General features: G+C 33.7%; 1 protein-coding gene across 1 annotated transcript in view; it reads left to right on the top strand.

Moving 5' to 3' along the window:
- Positions 1-18,036, top strand: part of ADAMTS20 (ADAM metallopeptidase with thrombospondin type 1 motif 20) — a 201,467-nt gene that overhangs the window by 36,046 nt on the left and 147,385 nt on the right. Inside the window, exon 4 of the mRNA XM_055249241.2 lies at positions 15,740-15,999. Within this exon, the coding sequence (XP_055105216.1) occupies positions 15,740-15,999 (260 nt within the window). The remainder of the gene's footprint in view (positions 1-15,739; positions 16,000-18,036) is intronic.

Below are 18,036 nucleotides of genomic sequence, written 5' to 3'. Positions count from 1 at the left end.
AACTAGGAAGATTGAAGAGTAGAGGTCAAGGACATTCTAAGAAGACTGAGGAATGTTTGCCCAAAAACCACTTGAGGAAAGATTTACAAGAAGGTAGGACTGATTAGCTGGCTAAATGGTATTGAGAATTCAAAGCACATGAAGATTTAGAATTGATTACTGGATTTTGCAAAGTAGGTGATTGGTGACCTTAACAAGCTAATTGGAATGTGTTTGAGAATATTTGCATAAGTAAAACTTATAAAACTTAGGTATCATAAAGGAGAGTTAAGAGTTAGATGAATTGTCTTTAGTTCTTCCTTGTTGGAGACTAATCCTATTGTGGTGAAAACCTTCATTTAAAAAAAAAGGTGACATATTGAACTTTGGGATATAGCATTAAGTAAAATGAAATTAAATGCCTGTTTGAAAATAAGAACTTGATTTATCAATAACTTCAAACTTTGACTTATTCCTTTATGAAAACCCAAAAACAGTGGAAAATAAAATTATCAATAGCAATGTTAGTAAAACCTTATCTTGTAAAATATAATTGAGATATTTCAAAGGAATTTAAAAAACTTAGCATATATAACATTTATTCAAAAAGTATCTATACTGTAGATCTGTTTTGGACATTGAGTTCTCTTCCATTGGTCTATTTGTGCCAATGCCATACTGTTTTAGAGATATTATAGCTCTGTTATAAGTCTTGATATGTTGGAGGAAGGCTTTGACTTCATTCTTCTTCAAGATTTTCTTAGCCATTCTTAACCCTTTAAATTTTACATACAGAGTTTAGAATCATCTTGTTTCCACAAAAGAAAAAAAGAGATATCTATTGTACTTCATTGAGTCAACAGATCAGTGTGGTGGTGAAATCACATCTTTATAATATTGTGTTTTCTAACCCATGAATATGTTATATTGTCAATTTATTCTTTAATTTACCAAATAATATTTAATAGATTTCTTTGTGAAGGTCTTCACATCTTTTGTTAGTTTTCTTCTTGGGCATTTGGTGGGTTTTCTTTTGACAGTATTGTAAATGATATCATTCAAAAATTTTATTTTCTAATTGCTATGTTTATTCTATATAAAAATGAAAGCATTTTAAAATATTGGCCCTATATTCAGCAACCTTGCTAAATTTATGTACTCTAGTGGTTTATTTGTTGATTCTTTTGGATTCTGTACCTTGATAATCATGTAGACAGTTTATTTCTTCCTTTCCAATCTTTCAATATTTTATTTATTTTTCTTGTTTTGTTACATTGGCTAGATTTTCTAGAACTGTCCTTAGAAATAGCAATAACGAAAATCCTTGCCTCACTTCAAGTTTTAGAATGAAAGCTTTCAACCTTTTCTAATACATACAATGTTTGTTGTCGGTTTTTCTTAGGTATCCTTTATCTGATTAAGGAAATTCTCCTAAATTTCTAGTTTACTAAGAATCTTTATTATGAATGGATGTTGAATTTTATCAAGTTTTTTCCCTGTATGTACCAAGATGATTATATAGATATATAAATATACATATTTCCTTTTATTAAGTTAATGTGATGAATGTGATTGATTCTCAAATGTCATGTCTACCTTATATTTTTGCCAGTCTTGGTTTGATAATGTTATGTTTAGAATTTTTACATGTATGTTCAAGAGTAAATTTAGTTTGTAATTTTCTTTTTTTTTATTATACTTTAAGTTTTAGCGTACATGTGCACAACGGGCATAGTTTGTAATTTTCTTGTGTTGGATAGAAGAAGAGCAAGGACGATGAGGGCCTATTGAAGGGAATGATTGAAATAATGGACCATAGGATATAAGCTCTGTAAGGACATCATTTTTGTTTTATACAGTTGATACTCATTTAGATGTACTCGCCAGGTAAAGAAGATAAGTGAAAATAAATAGATTTGTAGAGAGCAAGATATACAACTTTTTTCTATCTAAAATATTAGATCACTAATCAGCCATGTAGCTCCTTTTATAGTTTTCCTTTCGTCTACCAACCACTTAATTGTAAATGCTTAGCGAAGTCAATTTGAATCTTTGGCTCTAGTAGAGAGCTGCTTAGCCACATGATGCTTTGCTTATGAAAAGGAAGCAGTAATTCTAATTATTTGCAATTAGAATCTGATTCAGAATTGCACCATTCAGAAGCGCCCTATTTTTAAAGACATTGACACGTCTGACTGGGCTGCATTCACAGAGTACAAATGCAAGGGAAAACTGCAAAAGGAGGATGGTTCATGGTTTTGGCTGGCCCTAGCATGTGTTCAGTACTTTGTAAAGATCATACGTTGGAGTGAGTTGGACCCATCACCAGGACAGGAAACAAATACACTGTTTCATGTGGCGAGCATCTCAGACTACTGGACCTCAGGACTAATGTTCTCTCCCTTGAAAGAGAGTCAGAAAACTGAAGGCGGTGGGGCGATGGGGTGGGGGGGATCCTCCCTCCCCACTCTGACCTATCAGTCTGCAACTTCTTTTGCACGTATTCAGTTGTATCTAGATACTAGATTTTTCTTGGTGTTAAATAAGATCGAGAAAACATTCATTTGAAAAATGGTGAATTATTAAATTCTGGGATGTAGCATAAAAATACCTGTTTGAAAATAAGTGTTCAATCTATAAATAATTTTAAAGTTTGATTTTTTCCTACTTTTGTCAACATCTAAAAATAGTGAACTTAGTAACAGCTGACAAAAGCCATGTGAATAAAACTGATTCCATAATAAACGTATTAAGTACTATTAATATATCACATAGAATTTTTGTTTCTAACATTTAATATTCATTTAGTGACCATCTTTTAATTACATCTCTAAGTTTTTCAACACTAGATTTACTTTGGAAAATATCTTTAATATTTCTTATTTTACAAAGTCTTTTAAGAAAATATAAAAGGTTAGATGGACATTTCATATGAGAATTCTGTTGTTTTCAGTCAAAAGCTCTTTCAGAAATTACAGAGCCAGGAGGAGTAAATGTAGATTAATAAAAAAACTCGCAAGAGTAGTATCAGAATAAAGAATGAGTTAAAGTGTAAGCTTACGTCTTAGATATCTGAATTATGACTTTTTAAACAAATATTCATCATAAATTACAGAGCTGATAACAAAAGGAAAAGCTCATACTAATATTTCATCAAGTTATTTGAAAACAGTGTTGAAAATAGTATCGTATCAATACTTGAATTGATGGAGTAAATAGAGAAGTTAAAAATTATAAATGATTACTTTGAATTACCTTTGTATTTTGGGAAGTATTTTAGAATTCTTAGTACTTAAAATTATCTCAAGTTATTTCTAGAATGATTTTATGCACATGGAGCAGATAGTTAGAGATTGTGGTTGATCTAGTTCAGAAACAACCCATATAAAAATTTGAAAAACAAAGTAGTTATTTATTGTCTGCTGTTAAATCATAGTCAGTGGACATGGCTTGGAAATAGAGTGCCATGAAGGCTCATCTGAAAATAGGAAAATAAGATTAATGTAGTAAAATCATGTATTACTGTCAATTTTAATAGAGTTATGCCATATTCTAATTTCAGCAGCCTCACACATTTGCAAGAGTCACTCAGTAGATATCAATATTCAGCATGAATTCTGAACACATGGTTTTTCTTTAAAGAACAAAATGATACATTTCATTTACATGTTCAAATGCTAGAGTATATATTTAATTCACTGATAAAAGATTTTCAAAAGCACATCTTTTCAAAAAATAATGGAGGAAGAGTTTGGAATATTGCATTGCTATATGTATAATCGTCCATCTAAATTCTGACATTAGGATCTATTGGTTCGTCTTAGTCCGACTTCTTCACTTAGAATTTCTGGTAAATCGCATTTGAAGATGTGGGAAGCTTTATTTTATTTTATTTTATTTATTTATTTATTTATTTATTTATTTATTATTATTATTATTATTTTTTAGATAGAATCTCATTCTGTCACTGGGCTGGAGTGCAGTAGCGAGATCTTGGCTCACTGCAGCCTCTGCCTCCCTAGTTCAAACTGTTCTCCTGCCTCAGCCTCCCAAGTAACTGGGATTACAGGCCCGCACTACTACACCCAGCTGATTTTTGTATTTTTAGTAGAGATGGGGTTTCCCATGTTGGCCAGAATGGTCTCGATCTTCTGACCTCATGATCTGCCTGCCTCGGCCTCCCAGAGTGCTGCGATTGCAGGTGTGAGCCATCCCGCCTGGCCAGAAAAGCATTTTTTAAAATGCAAAGGGTGAGGCCAGGCATGGGGGCTCATGCCTTTTACCCCAGAGCTTTGAGAGGCCGAGGTGGGAAGATTGCTTGAGCCTAGGATTTCGAGATCAGCCTGGTCAATATAGTGAAAAAAAATGCAGAGGGCTACACAAATGTTCCCCTTGTTTTAATGCTCTTCAAGTTTAGAGGTTAAGATGCCAGAAGCTCGAAAGAGACAGCAGGTGTGCATGTTCCTTTCCATTAAAAAAAAAAAAAAACCTTAAAGGCCTTGAGTTTGTGAATGAACATGTGCCTGTTTTCAGTTCCTGATGTATGCAGGAATCTTTGATGCAGCTTTTAAGGGAAGTGTGTCTCATACTTCTTTAGAAGAAATCCTGTGTGTTGGTTTCTTGAGAATGTGGAAGAATGAAAAATATTTATTCTGTGACGCTTGATCAGTGTGCTCCATTGTCCTGTTAGCACACATAGTGGGAGGAGGTAGAATTTTTTGGTATCTGTAGGAATAATGGGGGTAATTTGGGGGTTTCTAATGCCTTCTTTTTTCCTTCAAGGCCACTAGATGAAAGGACAGTATCAGATCTGTCTCAGGTTTTTATTCTAAGTAGAGCCAAAAGCCTTTATATCCAAATCTTGGCTCAGTTCTATGCTTCTATAATGCAAAGAGAACCTCTGTAATGCACATTTTTTTGAATATAGGTAGCTAGTCTTTTAGTTTTCTAGGAATCAACATTTACCAACATGACCCTGGTTACTACATTCTCAACAGTCTTCATGTATTACTACATTCAACCTTTAGAAGAGTCACGTGATAGGGAGTTCAGCTGTAATAATTGACGCTGAGAAATTTGAATTCATATCTTTGCTATGCCACTTATTCAGTTGATGGCTGTTGAAATTTCACCTAATCTGTGTCACATGTCTCTGTGTTTTAAAATGTACACAATAATAGTAAGTGATTCAGGGATGCAAGGAAGACTGATGGTGTAATGATTTGTTTCAAGTTTCAGCTGGCCACTGGCAAGTTCATAATCTTCTGCAAATTTATTATTAGTAGTTGGTGTCCCAATTATTAACTCGTGAAACTCTTTGAAAAAAGTACTATAAAATATTTTATAAGCTGCAAGCCATAATTCTAAAGTACTGGTTGAAATTTCTAATAATATTGAGAAATCACAGAGGACTAGATTTTCATACACTTTTATGTTATGAAATACTACTAATTTTTAAAATAAATGTATTTCAGGTTTATATTTTATTGGTTATATTACAATGGGCAGTTTAACCTTCCTGTTCCTCACTTTTCTCAGATATAATAATAATATCCTCATATATAAAATTATGATTATTATCATCCTCATATAAAATTATTATCCTCATATATAAAATGAGGGTATTTTATTTTATTAGTTATATTACAATAGGCAGTTTAACCTTCCTGTTTCTCACTTTCCTCATATATAATAAAAATATTATCTTCATGTATAAAATTATGATTATTGTTATCCTCATATAAAAATTATCCTCATACATAAAATGAGGATAATAATAGTACTTACCTCATAGGGTTTTTGTTAATGCTAAATGAGATAACATATGTGAAGTGTACTAGTACCTGATATGTAATAAGCAATTAGTATTATATCTTTATTGTTGTTGATAGTAGTATTAATAAGAAAATAGTGTGGCAACACAGGGTATATAATAGATCCAGAAAACAATTTAAATCATAAGAAAATGTGAAATTTCACAATACATCTGATATGGTCACACTTTATCTCAAGGGTCACCCAGGTATTTGATCTGTTGCACATTCAGCAAGTTGTTTGAGATGTTAAGTCTAGAATAAGCACCATTTCACTTTTACGTCCTCATTTAAAAAATGGATGGTTGCATGCTAGTGGAAAAGTGTAAAATGTGTTTCCTTATCTGGTCAAATATAGAGCATTATGTCAATTCTAGCCTGTGTACAGACATCAGAATGAATGTTGTACTTAATATTAGGCAAATCAAAGATCACATATCTGTCTTTGAATTGTTCCTGTTGTACATCACAATTAGTATTGTTCCCATCCTGAAGATCTGGCCTGATAAATTCTTTTGTCTTGTTCTTCAATATATTCTTTTCTTTCATTTCCCTCTCTCACTGCCTTTCTTCTTTCTATCTCCCTCCTCCATTATTCTTCCTTTCTTCATCTAATCCTTTTTCTTTCTTTCCACGAACACTTACTGAGCACTTATAAGAGGCAGAACATATTGCCTAACAGTGTTCTCAGTTTTTAGGGAATTTATAGCTTGGTGGTGGTGACTGTGTTTAGGGGTGGGCTAGTAGGGAGAGGCTTAGACTTTATCTTATGGGCAATGAAGATCCATTAGATCTCATCCGAAATAAGGATGAGATAAAAGGAATGTTTCTAAAAATGAATCTTTTTGGACATAAATGAAAGATGAATGGGAGGGACAAGAGATTGAAGATGGCAGGAACATTTGGGAGACTCTGTGTCTAATTTTGTATTCATTATTCTAATAATGTTCTGAGGTGAGAAGGACCTGAATGAGAAGCCAAGGACCCTGCAGGAGAAGCAACACAAGGAGCATTTTGAAGGAGAAATGGCCAAACTTGGTAACTAGATATAAAGGGTGAAGGAGGGTAGGAGGAGCCCAATGGTAATGTTCAGTTTTGAATATGAGTTATAGGTATTGGGAGGCTATTTCTTACATTAATAGAAAGGGAAACTGTGTATGGGAGAAGAAAATGACGAATTCAGTTTTATATGTTTAAATATGAGATGCCAGTAGGACATCCAAGTGGAATTATGGGATTCTAATTATATTATTATTTAACAGTAATTTTCTAGTAGTTTATATTCTTATTATTGTTTTAACATCCTGCTTGCATTCTAGAATACACCATGCTGTTATAAGAGATATTCAATGATGGTAATTTTCAACTGTTTTATGCTCTAGTGGGCAGATTATCATTGTTGCATGATGTGCGTGATTTTGTGTTTTGCTTTGGTCTAAATTAGTTTTGGGTCATAATACGCTTGTTATTAATAAAAGACAACACATTATTTTAACATTTGACTAAATGGGACCTAAATAGAAAGGGATGCATTACATAGAAATGATGTAATTGGACTGGCCAATGTGCTTTGAATAGTGGCCATTTGTGTAGGGTATTTGGAAAGGTAATTGTATCAACATTTGTAACACCACTTAGGTATAAATACAAAAAAAAAAGTAATGAGATTAGATATTTAGCCAAGAAAATAGCAATATATGCTGTTTTTAAAAATAATAATTTAAATTTAAAATTACAGTAATAAAATAAGCTCATTGTAATAATTTAAAGGGCACCGAGATGTTAAAAAAAGCATGTAATAGTTTTACTGTCTCCCTCTTCTGTCTCACTTATTGTTAAATGTTTGGGGTGTATACCTTTTAGGCTCATTATATAAATTTTATAAGTAATTGTATATTTGGAAAAGAGTTTGTTTTTACAAAACTGGGATTGAACTACACACACCATTTATATTTTTACTTAAAAATGCATTCTAGACATCCTTCCATATCAAAACTTATAGACCTAATTCATTCATTTAACAACTGCCTAACATTACATTATTCAACTATTCCTCTATTGAGGATTATTGTCTTAATTGGTTTCTTATTTAGTTTCCTGGGTTTTTCAGTTAGGCAAGCCTTTCATCTACAAAATAAAATCAGAACAATGAAAAAATTTTCTTCCTAATATTCATACTGTTTATTTCATTTTATTTTCTTATTGCTTTAGCTAGTGTTACCAAAACAATTTTTTATGATAGTGATGAGAGCCAGCATATTGCTTTAATAGCAGTCAGTTTGGTATATTACTATTTACTAAGAAGTTATTAATAATATAATACATATTGATGAATATATGACCCAATACAATATATAGGACCTGGATAACAACCCAAATGCAACCACATAATTTCACTGCCCTCACCCATTTTGTTCACTTTCCTCCCTTTACCTGAAGCAACCAGCATTCTAAATTCCATGTTTGTCATCTCCTTGCTTTCTTCTTCTTATGTGATGTTATTATACCCATATATGGCATATATTTTTATTTTAGTTTTTACCTATATTTTAAAAACTATGTTGGATTTAATTTTCTCACTTTCCTTACTTATAGTGACAACATTTATTAACACTGTTGTGTGTTCAAGTAAGAAATTATACAGTTCTTCTAAATTGTTCAATTACTTTGCCAAAGAGTTGTGTAGAATGTTCTCTTATGGTTGATTCCATTGCTGATGAAATTAAACCCCTGAGATCTGTATTGATAACATTGTATTTGTTGTTAAATTTTGGTTCTCTTTCCTTTTGTCTTTAAACGTCATTGTCAAGCAGAGTCCTTATGTCATTCTATTATAAAGATAAATGCACACATATGTTCATTGCAGCACTATTCCCAATAGCAAAGACATGGAATCAACAAATGCCAATCAATGATAGACTGGAAAGAGAGAAAATGTGGTACATATACACCATGGACTACTGTGCAGCCATAAAAAGGAACAAGATCATGTCCTTTGCAGGAACATGGGTAGAGCTGGAAGCCATTATCCTCAGCAAACTAACTCAGGAAGAGAAAACCAAACACCTTATGTTCTCACTATTTATAAGTGGGAGTTGAACAACGAGAACACATGGGCACAGGGAGGGAAACAACACACACTGGGGCCTGTCAGGGTTGGGGGAGGGAGAGCATCAGGAAAACTAGCTAATGCATGCTGGGCTTAATACCTAGTTAGATAGAATGAATAAAGTCTAGTACAACTAGGTGACTACAGTCAGCAATAGTTTATTGTACATTTCAAAATAACTAAAAGAGTATAATTGGATTATTTGCAACACAAGGAAAGGAGAAATGCTTCAGATGGTTTATACCCCATTTACCCTGATGTTGTTATTATGTACTATATGCCTCTATCAAAATATCTCATGTACCCCATAAATATACATACCTACTATGTACTTACGAAGTATTTTTTAATAATAAAAAAATTTTAATTAAAAAAAACTCTGAACCAGGTCCCCAGGATTTGAATCCCAGCCATGCTACTCATTAGTTAACATATGGCTAGATTTTGTTTATTAACTCAGTTCTATAAAGTTTTTGTTTTTTGATGGACAAACTCAACCCATTCAGTTTGATCATGATAAATGATCTGTTTAGTTTTGTTCCTTTTATTTGTTTTTATTTCTATCTCCATTACTTAGCAACTGTGTATGTGAGTTTCTTAAGCTCTATAAGTTGTAGATTCCTCATCTGTAAAACGAGATTAACAATAGCACCTATCTTATGTGGTGTTATTAAATGTTTCAATGATAATAATAATAGTCTTTAAAAATTTATGCTTTTTTATTGCAGACTTTTTTTCTGTGATCTAATTATCATCTCCTTCAGTGTTCTCATTCCAGACAGAAACTGTTTCTTTCATCATTTTATTTTATTTTATTTTTTTAGCTTTTATTTTAGGTTTGGGGTACATGTGCCAGTTTGTTGTGTAGGTAAACCTGTGTCACACGGGTTTGTCGAACATATTGTTTCATCACCCAGGTACTAAGCCCAGTACCCAATAGCTATTTTTTTTTCTGCTCCTCTCCCTCCTCCCACCCTCCACTCTCAAGTAGGCCCTAGTGTCTGTTGTTCCATTCTCTGTGAACTTGAGTTCTCATCATTTAGCTTCCACTTGTAAGTGAGAACATGCAGTATTTGGTTTTCTGTTCCTGCATTAGATTGTTAAGGATAATGGCCTCCAGCTTCATCCATGGCCCCCAAAAGATATCTCGTTCCTTTTTCATGGCTGCATAGAATTCCATGGTGTATATATACCATGTTTACTTTATCCATTCTGCCATTGATGGGCATTTAGCATTATGAATAATGTGGCACTCTTTCATTATCTTAGTTTGCACTGAAACCATCTATTCTAGTTTAGTCTCTGTCAGCCTGATTTCTTCAAACCATGGTGCTTTCTTAATTGAATTGTGTTATTTGTTACTTATTACTGTTAGCCAGTGAGACATATAATTTCTTAGCACTCAAGCTAGACAGACTTTTGGAGATTCTTCAGGCAGTGAGATATTAACGGGCAGTAGAATATAAGATGGGATTTGTTTTTCTGCTAGAGACAAGTGGTAAGTTACTTGACAAGAGGGATGCATTCTTTTGAGGAGTGTGGAGACAGCTTTTCTCTTCTCAGGTGAGGGCTGCTTGTCCCACATTGCAAATTATATCCAGTGCCGCTACACCAGCTATCATAGTCAGCCTTTCCCAGAATAGGATGCCACATATGGACAAGGAAAGCGTCTCTTGCTGAAGCTTTGTTCATTATCACTTCCCCCACCCCAGCTTTATTGATGTATAATTGATTGATAAAAACTGTATATATTCAAGGTATACATCATGATGATTGGTATATGTATACATGTGAAATGATTACCACAATTAAATTAATTAACACATCATCACTTCATAGAGTGATGTGTGTACTGACAACACATAAAAGCTATTCTCTTAGCAAATTTCCATTAAATAAGACAGTATTATTAATTATAGTCACTATGCCGTACGTTCAATTCCCAGACGTTATTCATCCTATAACTAAAAGTTTGTATGTTTGACCAGCATCTCCTCATTTCCCTCACTCCCTAGCTCCTTTGTGAAGCTTAGTTCTTATCCTTTCTAGTTTTCTCCTGTGGACAGACATTTGGGTTGTTTCTAGGTTTGACTATTATGAATAAAAGTGCTATAAACATTCTTTGAAACATTTTTTAATTGTGGTAAAAAAAAAAAAACAACAAAAAAAAGGTGGCCAGGTGCGGTGGCTCACGCCTGTAATCCCAGCACTTTGGGAGGCCGAGGTGGGCAGATCATGAGGTCACGATATCGAGACCAGCCTGACCAACATGGTGAAACCCCATCTCTACTAAAAATACAAAAATTAGCTGGGCGTGGTGGTGCGCGCCTGTTATCCCAGCTACTTGGGAGGCCGAGGCAGGAGAATTGCTTGAACCCGAGAAGCAGAGGTTGCAGTGAGCCGAGATCACACCACTGCACTCCAGCCTGGTGATGGAGCGAGACTCCACCTCAAAAAAAAAAAAAGGTAACATGAGATTTGCCGTCTTAACCCTTTTTACATGTACACTTCAGTAGTGTTAAGTATATTCACATTGTTATGCAACAGATCTCCAGGACTTTTTCATCTTGCAAACTGAGACTATATCCATTCACAACTCCCCATTTTCCCTTTTCTCTGTCCCCTGGTAACCACCAGTATACTTTTTGTTTCAGTGAATTTTACTATTTTAAGTATCTCATTTAAGTAAAATCATACAGGATTTTTAAAAAACTGGCTTATTTCACTTAGCATAATGACTTCAAGTTTCATTCATGTTGTCATATGTGACAGCATGTCCTTCCTTTTTTGTTGTTGTTGTTTTTGTTTGTTTGTTTTAGAGGTGGAGTCTCATTCTTACCCAAGCTGGAGTGCAGTGGTATATCATAGCTCACTGTAGCCTCAAACTTGGAGGCTCAAGTGATCCTCCCATCTCAGCCTCTAGAGTGGCTGGAACTACAGGTGCATGCCACCACGCATGCCTTCCTTCCTCTTTTCTACTGAATAATATTTCACTGTATGTGTATACTACATTTTGTTTATTCATTCCTTTGTCAATGGACATTTGGGTTGCTTCTACTTCTTAGCTATTGTAAATAATACTGCAATGAACATGGGTGTACAAATAGCTCTTCAAGACCCTGCTTTCATTGTTTTTGGATATTTACCCCAGTAGGATTGCTGGATCATATGGTAGTTTTATTTTTATTTCTTAAGGAACGTCCATATTGTTTTCCATAGTGGTTATACCATTTTACAACCCTACCAACGGTGCATAAGGTTTCCAACTTCTCCACATACTTGTCAACATTTGTTATTCTCTCTTTCTCTCTGTTTCTGTGTGTGTGTTTAATAGTAGTCATTCTTATGAGTGTGAAGTGATATTGTGGTTTTGATTTGCATTTCTTTAATAATTAATTGTGCTGAGCATCTTTTCATATGTGTGTTGATAATTTGTATAATGCATTTGGGAAAGTGTTTATGCAAGTCTTTATTCATTTTTAATCAGGTTATTTGTTTTCCTGTTGTTGAATTGTAGGAAATTTTTTAATATTCTAGATATTAATTCCTTATCAGATATATAGTTTGTAAATATTTTCTCCTAATCCATAGGCTGCTTTTTTGCTTTGTTGATTGTGTCCTTTGAACAATAATTTTTTGTTTGATGTATTCCCATTTGTCTGTTTTTGCTTTTGTTGCCTGTGCTTTTCATGCCATATCCAATAAATCACTGCCAAATCCAACGTTATGAAACACTTTCTCTATGTTTTCTTCTATGAGTTTTAATATTTTGGGTCTTTTAGATTTGTAACTCATTTTGAGTTAGTCTTTGTATATTGAGTGGTCTTGGCACTCTTTTTTTTTTTTTTTCTGAGACGGAGTCTGGCTCTGTCGCCCAGGCTGGAGTGCAGTGGTGCGATGTCGGCTCACTGCAAGCTCCGCCTCCCGGGTTCACGCCATTCTCCTGCCTCAGCTTCCTGAATAGCTGGGACTACAGGCGCCCGCCACGACACCCGCCTAATATTTTTGTATTTTTAGTAGAGACAGGGTTTCACTGTGTTAGCCAGGGTGGTCTCGATATCCTGACCTCGTGATCCGCCCGCCTCGGCCTCCCAAAGTGCTGGGATTACAGGCGTGAGCCACTGTGCCCGGCCGTCTTGGCACTCTTGTCAAAAATCATTTGATCATATACATAAGGGTTTGTATCTGGGGCTCTATTTTAGTTCTTCAGTCTATATATTTGTTTTGCTATGAACTTATACCAGTTTTCTTGTGAACATGTTTTCCTTCTCTTAGATAAATACCTAGGGGTGGAACTGCAGTGTCATAGGGTAGATGAATGTCTAATTTAAAATTTGCCAGACTGGTTTTCAAAGTGATTGTACCACTAGGTATTATTGCTCTTTGTAATTTTAGTCATTCTGGTAGGTAGAATCATATTTTTTTTGTCTCTTGGTTGAATTGGTATTGAAGCACCTGAAGATACCTGAAATTTTATCTTTACTATGTTGTTAATTTATTTTTTGCCTCTTTCAACTAGAGTGTAAGCTTTATTAGGTGCTATTTTCTCTTCAATATCTAAATGTTTCCTGATATGGATTAGACATGCAATGTTTCTTTAAAATTAACAAATAAATCAAAGCATAAATATTTATCTTTTCCTTGATTAAGATTTCTATATATCAGGTATATCTGGGATCTCCTCTAGGGTCCAGTAATTGGTGATGGATACTTTAGTGGCTAAGTCACTTCAGGAGAAAATGGCAGGAAAAAGTTTTAGGACTGCACAATTTGTCAAATTTCCAGAATTTCCCACTGAGATAAATTTTAAAACCTAGGAACATAGCAATATTAAAAGCTAGATGTTTTTAGGAATTAGAAAAAGAAGTTCATAGACACTTTTCAAAAGAAGACATACAGGTAGCCAACAAACATATGAAGAAATGCCCAACGTCACTAATCATTAGGGAAATGCACATCAGAACCATGATGAGACACCATCTCACATCAGTCAGAATGGCTATTACTAAAAAAAAAAAAAAAATAGATGCCGATGAGGTTGTGGAGAAAGGGGAATGTTTACACACTGCTGGCGGGAGTGTAAATTAGCTCAGCCATTGTGGAAAGCAGTGTGGCAGTTCCTCAAAGAACTAAAAACAGAATTACCATTCATCCCAGCAATCCCATTATTGGGCATATACCCAAAGGAATATAAATTATTCTATAAAGACACATGCATGCGTATGTTCACTGCAGCACTATTTAAAGTAACAAAGACATGGAACCAACCTAAATGCCCATCAGTGGTAGACTAGATAAAGAAAATGGTGGTGCATATATACCATGGAATATTATGTAGTCATAAAAAGAATAAGATCATGTTCTTTTCAACAACATGGATGGAGCTAGAGACCATTATCCTTAGCAAACTAATGCAGGAACAGAAAACCAAATACTGCATGTTCTCACTTGTATGTGGGAGCTAAATAACAAGAATACATAGGCACAACAAGTAAAAGACACCTGGGGCTACTTGAGGGTGGATGGTGGGAGGAGGGAGAGGATCAGAAAAAACAAATATGGGATAACATGCCTAGTACCTGGGTAACGAAATAATCTGTGCACCAAACTCCCATGACACGAGTTTATCTGCAGAACAAACCTGCACATGTATGCCTGAACCTAAAATAAAAGTTAAATAGAAAAAAAAGAATAAGACAAAATTTTTTATATTAATTAAAAAAAATTCATCTGTGGAAACTTAATGTCTAAAGCGTTCCATTTCTTTCTTACAGCCATAGGATTATATTTGTACTTAAAATGAATTATTTTAATAATAATGAAATACGTTTTTATATTTATATCTAATTCTTATAATACAGCCATGTCTTGGTTATTGATTATTTTGGTATTGATTATTTGGTTTATAAACTATCCAGGACCTTTATTTCTTCTCGCTTGACTCCTGTGGTCCACTTTTCTATTGAAAATACCACCACCAAACAATTGGCAGAAAAATTAGCCAAGAAAAAGAGGAAGAAGTAAAGAGGAAAGGAGAGGAACAAAATGAAGGGGAGAGAAATAGGACAAGCACCTGTGCAGCCTATGAATTTTTTTTCCATTAGGGCAATTAATTAAGATTTAAATGCATAGACATAAATGTGTAAGTTTCTGTAAGTGCGTAGGACTTAAATGCATATTACTTCACTGTAATAATCTTTAATATTCAATTATTTTTCATGCAGTATTTATATATAAGCGAACATAATAAATCAGGTATTTTATATAATCAAGTATTACAAAATTTATAGGAACATTTGCCTCTCTGAATTCAATAGATTCACCCACATATTGTTATTTTACTTAATTTTCTGTTGTTCTTGGTGCTTTTCATATGTAGTATAAAGAAAGTTTGTTTTGTTCTATATTTTATAAAGTTTCACCGTACAAAATGTTACTACTCTGTAATGAGATTAAATGTCACTGTTGACTTGAAAACCTAATTTACATACTGAGAAAAACATAAGAAGTCCTGGATATTTTTATTTTCTACTTGGTAGTTAATAAATACTTTTGAATAGTCATACCTTTTCAAATATGACTTAGATAAAATTTCTTGTTGGTAAAATCTAAGAAAATGTGAACTTTTGCAAACTTTTTATTACTATAAAAAGCAATCTTCTGTACAATAATAATTCTGTACAATACTATTTTAAATAATAATTTCTCTTTGTCCTTTTATTTTCACATTGGGAACAGGTATGTAAGTATTAAATATTTTTGGCTGTTCTATTTGTTGCGATATTTTTGGTCACATCCAATTTAATGGCTCTGCATTATATTCTTTTTTTCTCCCTAGAAAGTCAAATAAAGGAAACCAGTTTACCCTTTCATACCTACGGCAACATGAATGAAGATCTTAATATAATGAAAGAAAGAGTTTTAGGACACACATCAAAAAATGTACCATTGAAAGATGAAAGAAGTCAATTACATTCCAGGAAAAAACGTCTTATATCATATCCAAGATACGTTGAAATTATGGTTACAGCTGATGCTAAAGTGGTTTCTGCTCATGGATCGAATTTGCAAAACTATATACTGACTCTAATGTCAATTGTAAGTAAACTTAATATGACTTTTATATTTCCTAAAATGTTTAGCTTAATGAAATTTTTTCATGTCTAATTAAATTTTTTTCCCAAACTCTTTAGATGTAATTTTGTGTCTAGGTTTAAGCCAAAAATAAGATTTCATTGAAGTTTAGTTTAGATAGAGGTATAGCAAGTATCCCATCCTGTTACTTGGACACCTTTCTAAAACATTTTAAAATCCCCAAAACCGCTTATAGAAAATGCTTGTATTATTCTTTACTTCATCACATGAATGGCTTCTGCCCTCTAGTGACAGGACTATCCTAGTTGCATTGATCTTTTTGCTCTTTGAATCTGAATTTTAAAACCTTGCCCTATTTCTGCACAGACGGGAGAAGATACTATTTTTATTATGGCTATATTCTCCAAATCAGAAATTTGGACGCATAATATTTTAAGTTATACATGTATTTATGGCAACAAAGGGATAGGCTATTACTAATAGAACAGTCCTAACAAATTTGGAGTATAAGGTCACAATATCTCTAAGGGTCCTTGATCTGATGTTATTATCTTTGTCAAGTAGTGCTAGTACCCATAGAACTGAATTCTAGAGCTAGTGAAGGGTGTCAATCCTGTGTTAGTGACATCACCCTTCATCCTTATGTGTATTTGTGTGTGTGTGTGTGTGTGTGTGTGTGTGTGTGTATCGCCCTCCACCACCCTGGGACATTGCTGAATTAGGCCTGTTATTTTAGAGTAATCACTAAGGGTAGCCCTTTTCGTGCTAGTTTAGTTGATGAATTATTGGCCAGGTGTGGTGGCTCACACTTGTAATCCCAGCACTTTGGGAGGCTGAGGCGGGAGGATCATCTGAGGTCAGAAGTTCGAGACCAGCCTAGCCAACATAGTGAAACCTCATCTCTACTAAAAATACAAAAAATTAGCCAGGCATGGTGGTGAGTGCCTGTAATCCCAGCTACTCGGGAGGCTGTGGCAGGAGAATCGCTTGAACCCGGGAGGCAGAGGTTGCAGTGAGCCAAGATCGTGCCATTGCACTCCAGCCTGGGCAACAAGAGTGAAACTATGACTCAAAAAAAAAAAAAAGAAGAATTACATAGCCACCTATTTGTAGATTCAGGGTATTTGGAACATATCTCATTGCTGGAAGTACTTCTATTCACATATAGGGAATTCAGGCCCACTTGGTTGAAAAGACTTAGCAAGGGCATATCTATAGGACATTGTAAATTTCCCTTGGCTACATCCCAGTTCATTGTGACATGAAGATCATAAGATACAGTCATTTTTCTAAAATGACTGTAAATGACTGTAAAATTATTTGCTTAATTTTCTGTTGTTCTTGGTGCTTTTCATATGTAGTATAAAGAAAGTTTGTTTTGTTCTATATTTTATAAAGTTTCACCCTACAAAATGTTACTACTTTGTAATGAGATTAAATGTCATTGTTGACTTGAAAACCTAATTTACATACTGAGAAAAACATAAGAAGTCCTGGATATTTTTATTTTCTACTTGGTACTTAATAAATGCTTTTGAATAGTCATTTTACCTTAAAATGACATTTTTCCTTAAATTCTTATTGTTATACCATAGTCTACGTTGCCTAAACACGGTATATGATACAGCATGGGTACTCAATAGTTACTGAAAGAATGAATGGAGACATGGTTAAAGTATTACTAAGAGTAATATTTTTTTCAGAATTCAGTGCATTGTGATAAATAAAAACAGAAATATATAAAATGATTTTTTGAAATTGTGTAAAATTGACCCTTATTTTGTTTACTTCAATTGAATTTTTTAAATGACAACAGAAGTATAGATAGAAATTTATTCTAATTACTTTTTTTAAATTCTGAATTTGAAGTAAAATTACCTACATGTATTATCTAGATGTATAATTATCTAAATGTTGGTATGGCAAACTCTAAATTATGAAGGGATTCTAATGAAAACTATGGTGTGGAAGATGTCAATTGATATGTACAAGATTGTATCAATTATGTGGAACACTGGGATATACTTTGCAATAGAAAAC

The sequence above is a fragment of the Symphalangus syndactylus genome, chromosome 17, assembly GCF_028878055.3.
Source record: "Symphalangus syndactylus isolate Jambi chromosome 17, NHGRI_mSymSyn1-v2.1_pri, whole genome shotgun sequence".
Taxonomy (NCBI): Eukaryota; Metazoa; Chordata; class Mammalia; order Primates; family Hylobatidae; genus Symphalangus; species Symphalangus syndactylus.
The sequence above is the reverse complement of the archived record's forward strand: the minus strand, read 5'-3'. Positions and strand labels throughout refer to the sequence as shown.